At 34.5% G+C, this 14,756-nt stretch overlaps 1 protein-coding gene across 2 annotated transcripts in view; it reads left to right on the top strand.

Moving 5' to 3' along the window:
- Positions 1-14,756, top strand: part of Ptpmeg2 (Protein tyrosine phosphatase Meg2) — a 417,214-nt gene that overhangs the window by 77,653 nt on the left and 324,805 nt on the right. For both annotated transcript variants that reach the window (XM_089642985.1, XM_089642978.1), the window contains exons 2-4: positions 174-446; positions 2,347-2,436; positions 10,593-10,733. In XM_089642985.1, the coding sequence (XP_089499111.1) occupies positions 174-446; positions 2,347-2,436; positions 10,593-10,733 (504 nt within the window). The remainder of the gene's footprint in view (positions 1-173; positions 447-2,346; positions 2,437-10,592; positions 10,734-14,756) is intronic.

The following is a 14,756-nucleotide window of genomic DNA, read 5'->3' as shown; positions in this document are numbered from 1 at the left end:
TTCCTATCTTTTGACTTGAGGTTCTGGTTGAAGTTCCTGGATTCAAGCCTAGTGACCGTAGCTTTTCTGTTTCAAATTTTCGTTTAGGAATCGCTAATATTGTCTACAATAATCAAATGTTTTTTTTCTTTTATCATCACACAATACTAAATCAATTCTTCTTGTAATTCCAGGCCACCCTCCGCTTCATCGAGATAGCAAACGCCCGCCGCGCCGAAGACCATGAGGATCACGATGCCGAGCACAACACGGACCCCGAGGAGCCGGTTACCGTTGACCGCGCTACGGCCGTGCGCTTCCTGCTGGCGCGCAAGTTCGACGTGGCACGCGCGCTCGCCCTGCACCGCCAGCACGGCGAGACCCGGGCTCGCGAAGGGTTAAGAGGGCTCGACGCCAGGTCCGAGCCGCTGAGGTCGGAACTGGCAACGGGGAAGTTTACAATTCTGGTGAGGTTCTTTATTATTTTATTGTTTCAATTCACTAGCGATATTAAAACATTGTATCTAAATTTTGTAATAGTTAACTGTCAAAATCTTCTCCGAAGCTCAGATTTTCTATGGACGGGTTGTTTCGGAGAATTTGAATAATTCATCAGATTTCAACATTCATTTTCGGGTTCTGTGAAAGTCCTATTCAAGTTCTGTTATTATATCCGAATGACCTTTCCGTTCCAACAAGCAACAGAGCGACTTATCAAAAACTATTCTCATATCTCGGTCCTAAAATATAAAACAAAATCCCTTCACAGCTGAAACTGTGTAAATTGTCATCCTTCGGTCCAAAAATAACAAAATGGTTATTAGATCTAGGCGGGACCGATTCCGAAATATTACTAAAAAATCTAATCTGATAATTATTTATCACGAACGCCTAGTTGTATCTTCGCTTTTACATAGTTATTTTCTCTCAAATTTTAAATTATTTGCTCAATTTTTTTTATTTATTATATTCCCCCTTTTGTACTACCTACTCAATTTGCTTGTCATATTATTCAACAAGATAGTGTTACTATTATGTATTATGTAATGTTACTGTTATATAATTGTAATTGTGTACATGTATGATAATTTGAAACCTATTAATTTGACTGTTCTAAACTGGGAAACCTTCCTAGTTGAACAGTCAAAAGCTTCCTTCCATATAATGTAATGTATCTTTCTCATTGTAGGCTAGTTGCTTGACAGAACCAAAATAATAACAAAACTTCAAAAATCTTTCACAGTACTTGAAAATTAACTTCAAAATTTGAAGAATTTTTCGAATTCTCCATAATAACCTGTCCCAACTGTTATATATTCCAAGATTTATATCTGGCCTTGTAAATATCATACATTTATTAAAATTATTTTTTAAATCTCTAAATTTAAGTACAACTAGCTGAAATTTCCCGGCATTGTCAGATGTAAAGATGAGTGATTTTAAAAAAACCCAACAGTGCAAAATTTCATCAGGAAGTATCAAAATTCAAATGGTTTAGTAATCTTGTATAGATATACACTTACTCTTGTGTGCAAAATATCATCAATCTCGGATTTATCTCTAAATGTGTATAAAAAACAAAGCCACACCGCCACGCACTCTTATTAATTGTATTACATATATAAAAATAGATACCAATACCCAGGGATTTTGAAGAGCGCTAATTTTCTCTTTGAGTTAAAAATTGGTGCAGCATTATTTTTTAATACTTGTATAAAATTGCAAGGAAGTACATATAAAATAGTATTGGGTACGGCACAATTTAAAAATGAGTTTTTATGAGGTTCTCAAATACTGAAATGAAACGAACTATGAAGTGTGAGCTAAAATTTTGTACAGCAATATCAAAAGCATATTTTCATCCTGAGATACGGCTCTAAGTGGGCGCACGAACTGCGATTAAACGCAACGGTTTTGGAATAGCTGAAAATGCCAATCGGCTGGCGTTTTTACTTAATTCTATTTCAGTACCACCGGTTCAAGGCCATGCACTCGCTTTTATAGGCCGCTGGTGGTACGAAATATTCGGTAGGTAGCGGAAGGAAGGGCCATCGATTGGTAAACTGTATACCGGATCTACGGTGACCTCCATTTTGTAGATGAGTATGCCGTACTAGGTGAGAGTGAGAAAGTATTCGAGCTTGTGCGGTTTCGTCGTGTTACAATACAAAATTTAATTACGTGTAAAAAGTTTGTTGCTTATTTTATGGCTAAACTACAAAAGCTAACTTTTTTACGATGGGCACATAGATGAGCGTAAATACATAACATTCATAATTTATGCAAATCTGAAATAAAGCCCTTGCACTACGTGACTGATGAACCATCATGAAAATTTGTCCCTAATTTGACGTGTTTTGATTTCAGCCCAGCAGAGATGCCACAGGCGCAGCCATAGCAGTGTTCACTGCCTACCTACACTCCCCAACGGGAGCATCACATCAAACCACTTTACAGGTTCGTAGTACGACGCAGTTGACATAATTTTCCAGTGAGAGGTCTAAGAAATTGTGATTCAAAAAAATGTCAATTTGTTCAAACGAATGTTATAAGATAATCCAAGTGAGTGTTAGCTTATTAAAAAAAGAATACCTTGAGCGATGGAGATTTCCGGGCATTCGGTTTTGGATTCGCCGGCATTCAATAGAAAATCATACCTTTGGATATTAATAGCGAAACATACAAACTGCTTAACCTCTGGAATGCCGAGCTTCCGCGACCTAATACCTTCGTGGAGCGCCAATCAAAATTTCACAATAAAAAATTGAAAAACACACAACAAACTACACGAACTGCGCTTTAGGCAAGCGCGTTAACCTTCCAGTGGGCGCGCTGTCGTAAAATTTACGACAAACACGCCTTATCGCTTCCCCCACTCTTGCGACTTAGTTGTAAGCATCAAGCTTCGAGCTGGTTTACAGTCAAATCAAATGTCGAACATTTACCGCAAGATATAAATGCTTTTCTCAAAGTGAATTACGGTAGGGCAGTTGAACCGATAACAGAAGAAGAAAACAGAAGCTTTCCAAAATGCGGTGTTTGTCGGTTATGTGCACTGGATAAGAAAAGATCCTCAGCATCAATGAAGTGTTGCCGTTGCCAGTCCTTTACATGCAAGAACCATTCTTCAGTTGATGTGGTTTGTAACAATTGTAAGGATGAGAATATTGATTCTGACTAAATAGGTCGATAAAATATTTTGTTTTGAAATATTAACATGTTTAGAGTGTTGCTTCGTTTTTTTTAAGAAAGTCAAATATTTTTTGTTTAAGTACTGCCTATTATGATTTTTCATATCCTTAAAGAAATTCCCTAACGTTTGTATAAAGAAAACACCACTTACATGGAGAAAACTTGCTGACGTAAAATTTACGACAAGCGGCCGCTCAAGGGAAATTTCTCAACGCGCCCGCTGGAAGGTTAAAGAATCTCATTACTTATTTTGTTGCCAATCAAATAAGAAAGCTACAAACATTTTTTACAATGAAAAATTGCATTAAAAGAAAATGTGTTTTGAACCATATATGTAGAAGCTACTTACTTGCTGGTACAAATTTTTTGTAAACTCAAAGATATGCCGGAAACAAGAATATGTGGTTTAAACCGAACAAATCCTCCTATATTTCTCCGTATATCCCATATTTTTAGGTTTTATAAAAAAATTACTTAAAGACGCTGTCAGAAGGTGTGAAAATTCAACTGATTTTTGAAAGTAGATGAAATAAGCCTAAATTTTATTGTCAGTAATAAACATATAATTTTCGAAATACAAAATGTTTAAAAAATGGCTTACATTACTTTTTTACTGTCACCTCACTTTGTTGTCGTTACATATAAAATAATGTATAAAAAATTCTCAAATTGCAGTCGTATTTTTTGGTTCCATAGAGGTGTACATTTTAATTCTTCTGTAGTTAATTTCTAAATTTGAATATAAAGCGTAGTTTTTTCTCTTTAACACATTTTAAATCCTATTTCTTATTATGTCATTAAGGGAGACACAACGATTTCTCTAGGACCATCTGAAAAACAAACAAATTGACTTTACGGATAATAGCTATGTATTTGTTTCCAGAACTAAACAAATTAACCTTTGAGGTTAATGTTTTTATGAAAATTATATAAATGTCATTGCACACTGGCCTTTAGAATTTTAAAATAAATTTTCTGTATTATACAATATGGTAAAATTTTCCAGGCATTCTATATTTCCTTCTGATAAATGTTATCTCGGATACTCGGAATTTCGATTCAATGAAGTAGAAGGAAAAAACTGGGAAATAATGCTTCCTGGAAATGTTCTCTAACCAGAATTTATGTTCAATTGAAATATTGATGTCAGTATTTTCAATATCTTTGTTTACCTCTCTGTTAATTATCAAACCGGTGTCATAATATCATGTGATTTAAGTACTACAGTAATACTTCAATTACAAAAGTTTTTGTTTGATTTTATGTGAATACCTCTCAAGTCGCCAACTGTCTGGAGCCATTTGGGTTATGGCATCCCTAATTAGAATATGTTGTGAGGTTGGCAATAGTGGGGGAGTGGAAGGTTGGAAAGTACCTGGCCGTTCAGATCTGGTCGCAAAACATGGCTAAAGTCATTTAAGAAAATATTTCTCTTTTGGATGGTGGGTGGTCTTTCACTACACATACTGAGAGTGTCTATCACTACGAAACATGCTGCAAAAATATGATATATTATTTTAAAATTATTTGCGCTTGCTGGTTTTGAACTCAAATCACTCAGCTACGGAGGTTACAGAGTAGATGGGTTCTGCCAAATACATCTTTATCAAAAGTAGAAACGTTTGAAAGATAAACTGAAATATGTTTACCGCCCAGCAGTCAATCATTAATGGCCGAGCGCTCGGCGATGTGATCAGTACAGTCAGTACTCCGTCAGATTCCGGCTAGACAGTGGATAAAAGCAAGGCCCAATGACTCTGGCGAGTATGTACCCTCTCCACCAACATAATCAACTCCTCACTTCACTCGGTTAGTGTGGGTCAATCAGTGAACGAAAGAAAATTAAAAATTTTAAATATTTAGAATTTTTTAGGAGCGTTTGACGTTTCTTGTTGTAAATCTCTCTTAATTTTTCTCTTTTCCCTCCATCGCAAAACCATGTTAATCATAACTAATCTCAATGAACTGATTCGCCCACTGTCTCTTGTACATGTGATCACCTCTACTCTTCAATAAGTTGCTCAGCCGAGTAACAAAGCTAGCGACTCGACCAAGCACTCGCCAGGTGTAATTAGGCCTTTCATACCTAACGCCAAACAGTAAGATCGAGCATTACTTGAATGCATACTATTGAACATGGTACTTGCAGTAAAATTCACTTTTTACATACGCACTCGCGGCTTGTTTGTGGCAAACATAAATAAATTGAAATTAAATGTAACTAAAAGTAAATTCATGGTATTAGGGAAAAAACTAAATGTACATACTATCCTTAGTTTATAATACCCTATAATACGATTAGTTTATAATACCCTAGTGTTTTTTTCGTATTAGGCAATTCACTCTAAAGAGAGTGCTTTGTGACCCTAGTGTTTATTTATAAGCTAAAAAATAAAATGTTACCTGACTGTATGTCAAAGAATGTTAGAATTAATAGTACAGTTCATTTATATCCTACGAGAAACTGCAAGGATTTTAGGCTTCCTAAAACACATTTATCGGGAACACAAAACAATATTTATTATAAAGGTTTTAAAATGTTAATGAACTCCCGGTAATTGTTAAGGAAGCTAAAAGTTTTGCAGTTTTCGTGGATTATGTCTCAATGTTGTGAAATCTAAATTTTAGTATGTAAGTAGTAAATAATATTGTAGTAGTCATAGAAAATAATATATTAGGTATAAGATGTAAAATTTTATAACTAAATAAAATATACGTTAAAAAAAAAAAAAAACATTTTTTAGAAAAAAACAATGGAGATCAGGGGGAGAGGAGAAAGTAATTTCGTGAGAATTGGATAGTTATTATTTAATTAATACCTTTAAAAATAGAAACGAGATATATTTTTTTTAATCAATATTAATTACTGAATTGTTTTTCTAGAACTACCTAAATTATACAGTTTGTGATATACGAGGGTGGTCTGAAAAGTTTCCGACCTCACAATGAAACAAGGTTTTTTTCCTAAGTTTTTTTATTTATTTTTCTACATAGTCTCCTTGTAACTCTACACTCTTCTCCCAGCGATGCTCTCATCTCTCTAACCCATCCAAATAGTGCTTGGGGTTTTTCTCTGCAAAATAATTGTTCACAAAGGTGATTGCCTCCTCATTTGACGAAAATCTCTGTCCTACGAGCGCAGTTTTTAGATTAGGAAACAAAAAGATGTCGCTTGAGGCTTGATCTGGTGAGTAAGGCGGACGGTCAAGCAGTTCAAACCGTAATTCGTGGATTTTTGCCCTTGCAACCGCTGAGGTGTGAGACGGCGCGTTGTCTTCGTGAAACAGGATTTTCTTTTTCTACATTTTCTTATTAGTTTTTCCTTTTTGAGGATAATCAATTAAGATAACTCTCCATGCCTATCCCAAAAAACAGTCGCCATCACTTTCCCAGCCTAGAAAACAGTGTTTGCTTTTTTTGAAGCCGGTTCCCCCTTTGCAGTCCACATTTTTTACTGTATTTTTGTTTCGGGCGTATAATGGTGTATCCAAGTTTCATCTACAGTAATTAATCGGCGCCAAAACTCGGATTTATTGCGTCTAAACTGCGCCAACAGAACGTTGGAAATGTTCATTCCAACACGTTTTTGGTCTAACGTTCATCGTCTCCCAAGCTCCTACGGCCACGTTTAAATTCAGCTGCCCAAAATTTCACTGTGGTAAATGATGGTTTAGAGTCCCCATACACATTGTCCAACTCATCTTTGATTCGCGTAGGCGTATTGCCTTTCAAAAACAAAAATTTAATAACAGCTCAATTCTCAAAAACACACACATCGACTCACTCAAACGACTGTCATCTAAAAACTGCGCGTCCAAAATGGCCGAAACTTTGGTGAGTAACTTTCAAAAGATGCACAAGTATATTCACTAGCTTTTATTGACGAGTACCGCCATCTTTGCGTTGAGGTCGGAAACTTTTCAGTCCACCCTCGTAAGAAACAACTTATATATGAAATTATTATAAGCAATAATTAGTCGCCTGATATTTCAATACAAATTTAAAATGTCTTCCGAGTAAAAATAAATGCCTCCGACGGGAATTGAACCTTTGCCTTCTGATGTCCGGTCAGGTGCTCTGGACCACTGAGCTACATCAGCTTATTTCCAATACGCCAAATAATTCAATATCTACTAGTACTTCAATCAACAATTACTGCTTATTACATTTTTTTCACCTGTAAACAACCAACTTTATTTTTGTAGGAAAGGCTTTGTTAGTGCTAAATTTCTCACTAGATGGCATCGAGACATATTATTTCTACATTTCTTATCCTTTGTGCTATGAATTAAAAATCTTGTCATTAGATTGTCTTGTGCATTAGTCTACTATTAAAAAAAAAAATAACTAATATATGGTTAAAACTATCGTTCGGCGATGTGTATTACCCCATCCGGTTCGGGAGGGTTAAAGTAAGTTCAACTTTTCTTTACTTCGGGTGAATTGATCAAAATTTTTTAAATATCGAATATCTTTGTTGAACAGATGATCAATTTCATTGGCCAGTGGCCTAGGAGTCAAAAGGTCGTATGCAAATTGGCGACATCAGTTTTCTTTCACTTCTATGAATTATCTTCTGTTCACCACTAGGCTAGAAGTATTATTGTTGACCTCGTCGCAGCAAATTTATATTCTTAGTATCTCCATTAACCTAGGCACTACTGTAAATACATATGGCTTTTCTGAGAATTTATATTGGATCAATTCCATGAAACTATACTCAAATCAAATTAGTTTATCAACTTCTCTGCTGTAATATAAACCATATTTCAGTTATCAGTTTTGTTTCTGCGAATTTATCAATCTTTCAAATTTCTGATAGTAGCTATGTACAATATTTTTACATTATTTAATTTTACTAATGAAAATTGAAATTTTTGTCTCAAAAAAACAGTGCAAAACACTGTACAATTTTTCCTCCCAAGGGGTATGAATTTTTTAATTAACTCTGTCCGTTGATATAAATTATGTACTTAAACTAGATATTGCATATCAAATCGTGATCTCAAATTGTTTACACAATCTCTAATAATATCTACAACGTGGGTTTGTGGTAGGTCGTGGGTTGGAAAAGTGCAAATTTCAATATATTGTTTTTGACAGGTCCTATTGAAAATATACTATGAACTAGCTCTTTTTGATGAGCCATATTTGTACGACTCCCGGTAAACTGTACCACAACTCAATTGAACGGTTACTCTTTTTTTATCAGGAGATATTATAGAAAAATAGCGCCACAAAAATTTTCCATGTATTAATTGTTATTACATATTCAGAGACATGAACGGCGTCTGACAGTCCGGCATCTGGACTTGGACATATGTACCTACACCTACTAACTACCTAGCATCTGGCGTAGCCATGTAGCGGACTGGCGGAGGCATGTAGCTGAAGAACCGTGTAGCGGGGTAGCCGTACTGGCGGAGCCATGTAGCGGGATGGCCGTACTGGCGGAGCCATGTAGCGGACTGGCGGAGGCATGTAGCTGAAGAGCCGTGTAGCGGGGTAGCCGTACTGGCGGAGCCATGTAGCGGGATGGCCGTACTGGCAGAGCCATGTAGCGGGGGAGTCGTGTGGCGGGAGAGCCGTATCGACACACAGTATTTTCACTGCCCATACTCTCTTAGCTCACGACTCCCGTTCAATTGAGTCAACTCTTTGAGCTGTACAAAAATGTTGTGCTGGTGGTTGATGAAAAATGTTTGAAAACAATCGATTTATTATGGAAAAGCCTCATTCATACATAAATACTTACTCTAAAACAATTAAAAATAGGCGATTCCTAAATTTCAATGGTTCATTTTTAAATGATCAAAAACTAGAAAGAAGATAACCGGTGTTGTGTGACGACGAATGACGAATGAAGATGACTAATGTAAGTAGCGGCCTCGCGCAGCGATCGATCGAGTAAATTAGTGCAAGAACTGTGTGCTGTAAATGATTAATGCGGTAAAATGATGCGTAGAAGAACGATCAATCTGTTTTTTTGTGCTAAAAATTTTTAATATTTCCAAAAATTATGTATTTATTTCTAATAATAAAATTTGAAAGCATATTCATATGCACTTTTCAAAAGCAGAAACACTTGACAGAATATGCCAGAGGCATGAGGGCTCAAAGGTAATACTAATTTAAAAACAGTTAACCTGAGTGCCGTATTTTGTCCATCTTTGAAAGTGTTCCTCTACCTAGATACTAAATTGAATTTTTTTTTTTCTAATTATAAATTAAAATCTTATTAACGGTTATTCCTTATAAATATTACAAAATATGACCGGCAAGCTGACCATTGCGTTTTCGCATCCTCAGCAAAATATGGGTTAAATGATTTCCAAATCCATTCATGTTAAGGATTACATTTGCCGTTGCGATGATTCCTAAAGATTATGATAAATGGTTTTGCCTGGAAACCAGGTGGGTGACTGTGAATCATTCTCCGTCTGAAAAAGAATGTAAAGTACGCCCACTGCCTCAGCACAATGGGTCGATGACTGGAGGCTTGTAGAAGGCGATGATTATATTTATAGTCATTCATTATGTCCATATCCATCATGTTGCTATATAATTAATCACTTGTGTGAAAATTATTCCGATTTGTATTTTAGTTTTTAACACATGTCATTGAGGTTAGGTTATACACTGTAAATGGTATTTAAGATTTGACGCACCCACAATCAGAGAGAATAACAATTGACTAACCCCTCAGGCCTCCGGCATATTCTGTCAGAAGATAAAATTCAAATAAATGCAATGTTTCTGAGCGTATCCGAAAATGAAAAACTGTTTTTGAAAGGCGACAAAATACACTTTAAAATTTATTACTATATGCGCACACACTTTTTGAATATTGAAATTTAGTAAATTTTATTACTAAATACGCACATAATTTTTAAAATATTAAAATTATTCATGCAGACATAAAAAAGAAAAATATTAAAATGGCTCACTTAACGTAATTTTTTTTTTTTAACTAAAATATCTGGTAATGAAAAAAGTATAAAAACACACTCATTTTATAAGACAAATGTATTTCACACATAATAGTCCCCTCACTTTTTTTGCTTACCAAATGCTTAGTCACAGAGTTTTGGACTGTTTGAATGTAGCCTATATTTGTCTTGCACGAGTTTCCCCAAGACGTTCCATATCTGATGGTAGATTCCAAACCATCTAAGCGGCCCTTTTTTAATCTTACTTGTTACACTTACTCTTTATTTTCTTTGCACTCTTTGCCAATCTCTACATGACTTACACAATCGTACTTGATTTTACCAAAGGGATCTAGGTTTACTTTCATCCTTCCTCTGTCAGTTCCAAACTTCACTGCCATATATCACGGTATGACCTGCACTATATTGTGGACTGCCTAGCTTCACTAAGTAAACTATTAATATTAATTTATTGTTCCTTTTCCCCCACAGGGCGTAGTGTACCAACTGGACGTCGCTCTACAGTCCTTGGAGACGCAGAGGGCTGGCCTGGTCTTCATCTACGACATGTCGGACTCTAAATACTCCAACTTTGACTATGACCTGTCCCAGAAAATCCTGATGCTTCTAAAGGTAAGTGAAAATTATTATTTTCACTTTAAATAAGTTATTATTGCTCTTATTGTTTTTTTTTTCAGCACTTATTTTAACCCCTCAAGCTAGTTGTTTTTGGGAACATATCTTCATAAAAATGAGTTAATCAAACTGTTTTGATTAAAAAATTTGTCTTATCAAAACTGTATATTTTGCTCATTTTTGACTAAATTGGCGCTTACGCCTTTTTGTCTTTTCTTCATCAATATGTTCATAGAAATATATGCATCTCCCTTACTGTCATGGTGAGAAATACAATCTAAACGGTGTTGTAAAGAGAAAAACCACGCTTTATATTCAAACCTAGAAGTTAACCACAGAAGAATTAAAATGTTCACCTTTATGAAACTAGTTTGAAAAAAATTTATGAAACTTTATGATTTTTTTATTAATTATTTTTACATGAAACGACAGTAAAGTGAGGTGACAATAACGTTTATAATACATTTTGTTTGATAAAATGTGGTTCTGTGCATGTGTGTGTGCGTGTGCGTGTGCGTGCGCATGCGCATGCGCTTGTGTTTGTTTTTGTTTTCATTATCACTGATTTCTGTTAATTACAAAAAAAGTGAGCCAGTTTTAAAAGTTTTAGGTTTTCCATCAAATTTTTAATATTTCAGAAGTTATACATTATTTTTATTAAAAAAAATTGAAAGTGTATTTCATCACCTTCCAAAAAGAAGATTTGCATTCATTCATTCACAAAAACAAAATTCAAATATGTGTATTTAAAAATTGTTAAACTAACATTGTTGGCCTTAAAATATTAAAAATTTGTTTGGAACTTCTCTTGAAAATCTGCATGACCTGAAAATTTTCCACCTAATTTGTTTTCTTTTTACTTTTATCTTATAACTTATATAACCAACACCTTTCTGTTGGGCGAAATGCAATGCGAAACTTCAATAAAAAACATTTTTTATTGTTCTAATGATGTATCATACTACACTATGCGGTTTATACATAGACATAATATGAATATTTGTAGACCTGCCCTAAGTGATTAAAAGCGTATTATTCCCCACTCCCCATACCGGTTCCATTGGAGCCGGCTGGGCTCGCGTATGGCCTCCCGTGAATCTAGAATATGTGACGTCATCATTCTTGTGCGAACTAGCGTCGAGCTATGGTCGAGGCATTTTACGAAATAACACGGCAAAATGGTGGCTTGTGCTATGAAAACTTGTAAAAATAGATGTGAAAAAGAGAATAAACCCAATTGTCCTATTACATTCCATATGTAAGCATTATTTTACTTTATTTTAAGGTTATTCACATCGTATAATATGGATCAGTTGTAGAAACATATCGCACCTCCGGTGCTAAACTGTCACTTATGCAAATAATGTAATTTTTCAGGAGAAGCGTTTGAAAATTCGACATCCTATTATAATGTATAGTTCTTCTTGTCTAAAAAATGAACTGGTAATTATTTAAACTACAACTTTAAACTTCATATCAAAGTAAAAGCAAACGTCTCACAACTTAGTAATAAAAAAATATAAACATTTTAAATTTACAACCCTCCCAGAAGTGACATTATGGCACTAGAAAACAATTTACCAGGCAATTATGTCATAACAATCAAAACACGATATCATACTTTTCTAAAGTTTTATTAATTAAAATATCAAAGCAGTATAACAAACTTTTTTAATTCTACATATAGAACTTTACTATTAATCAAACTTTTTAATCTCAGTCTTCTTACCATTTAACGAACGGTTTTCAGCGACGTTTCATATTAAATCAGTCGTTGGTCACGGATGGTACCTATTTAAATACTATAATTACGCAATTAACAACAGTATCAAACAAATACAATTTCTTTTACTTATTATTATTATTTTAATTAGAATTAATTTTGTTCTAATTGGGTACTCTTAAAAAATCAAAAACCTTTTTATTGTCACATTCCCAGGAAAATCAGGGAGTCTTTAACGCTGTGGTTTCAATAAACTTGTTTTCCCTGCAAGTGGAAATGTGACTTTATAGAATGTTAGAAGTACAAAAAATTAAATGAGATCATTATAGAAACTTTCATAGTATCTTGGTATGATATTTGCCTCCACTAATTGCAATAAATCACGCTTTTTGCGTTCTGTAATTGGTAATTTTGAAGTGTATGCTTGATTGAAGGGAATGTCATCTATTCTTTGGGCGTTGCCTCCACTTCCGCGTAAATTTTTTCCTATTTGTTGAATTATAGCTTTTGCTTCCTCCCAGTTTTCAGTTTTGTAAGTTGTTCGATATTGGTAATTTTCACAATTCTTTGTGAATTTAATGCATTTAATATCACCCGTTTTAATTACATCTCCGTTTAAATTTTTTGCTATATTGAACTTCATGTTTTCCTCAAGTGACTTCAAATCAAAGAAATCATCGTAATTCATTTCTTTTACCACAAATGGTTTACCAGTCTTCTTCGCCCCACGAATCAGGAACATTGTCACAATTGTTAATCAAACGAAAACTTTATACCATAAAACATAAGGATTGGGGAAAAAATGTCACTACGTACACAAGTATCTTTATTATTTCATGTCACAACCAACTTAAGTGTTGTTATTGCTCCAAAATCATAAAAATGAATTTTCGCAATTACCTTAGTGGCGTTGTAGCTCCAGGAGCCTGTTATTCGTGCGGGGTGCCGCGCGCAACTAACCAATCAAACGTTGTTTCTCCCAGAGGAGGTTAGATTTGCACCAAAACCATAACGACATAACTGCCCTCACGCGGAAATTATACGCACTACACAATCGACGATGACGCACCAAGTAAAGAGGTACATTAGTTATTTTTTCTCATACTCAGATCAATTTTGACAAAACTTGCATAAGTGACAGTTTAGCACCGGAGGTGCGATATACTATCACATCTTGATACATCTGGACGCAAAACACAAAGCCGTTTGCATAAGAATCAGGGATGTGCCTTCGCCTTTTGCGCTTTGATAAAATACATAATCGTATCATTTGGAACGTCTATTTTTTCATCTGTTATATCTTGCTGGAACTCCGTCGTATTAATAAAGGATAATAAACCAATCATTTTTAAATTTATTCCACTTTAATGGCGTTATTACTAAACGAGTTTTCAATTTTATACAACTCATAAACAACACTTAATTTAGGATAAATGGTTGGTTATCAATTGTTAAAAATTGGTATGTTTGGAAGTAAAATTTAGATACAGTGAGCATGTTTAGAATGAAAAATTTATGTGTCATTTTGCTGTCCGATGATATTTTTTTATCTATTAAAATTAAAAATATTATATTTTTCTATTGCACGTCGCCACCGATCATATATTATCTTTGGATCATACTATCACACGTCGCAACGGACCACATGTTAGGTACGCGCTTGTTTCGTATGTACGGTACTGCTGGAACGAGAAGGAGTGCATATCACGTAATGCGCTAGGTTATACCGAGTTGCGATGTGTGATAGAAAATCATGTTTTTTGTTTTTAATTGAAAAAGTGTCATCGGACGGCAAAATGATGTCCAAATTTTTACTCCAAATACTCTTAGGAATAGCTGGTAAAAGCTGTGTGTATATAATTTCATTTGTTTTCCTTTTCTATTATCTTTTTAAAAGTGAAATGTTATATATTCTCTTAACCTCTCAGAAAAGGACTTTTATTTACTTTGTGTTCCTTTGCGAACTGTCAAAACGCGAAAATTTTTGTGTTATTCACGAGTTTTGTTAAAAGCTTCATAACTCACGTTTTGGGAAACGTAGCCTCATTCTAAAAAATGTTTTGGAAAGATTATGAAATTCACTATCGTATTGTTTTGTTATACGTAAATATTTGCGTTTCTAAATATACATTTTCTGAAAACGTCAAAAATATGTAAAAATCGCTGACCATTATTTCAAAGCTGTGAAAAATGTACTATTTTCTGAGTATCATAAAGAAATAACACTTTATATATTGAAGAAATATAATTAAAAACTATTAGTCACCTCAAAATATTAACCGCCCAAACTAAAATAT

This window comes from Hesperophylax consimilis, chromosome 2 (genome assembly GCF_061612785.1).
Source record: "Hesperophylax consimilis isolate HC1 chromosome 2, BYU_Hcon_1.0, whole genome shotgun sequence".
Classification (NCBI taxonomy): Eukaryota; Metazoa; Arthropoda; class Insecta; order Trichoptera; family Limnephilidae; genus Hesperophylax; species Hesperophylax consimilis.
This window is presented reverse-complemented; position numbering and strand designations above follow the sequence as displayed.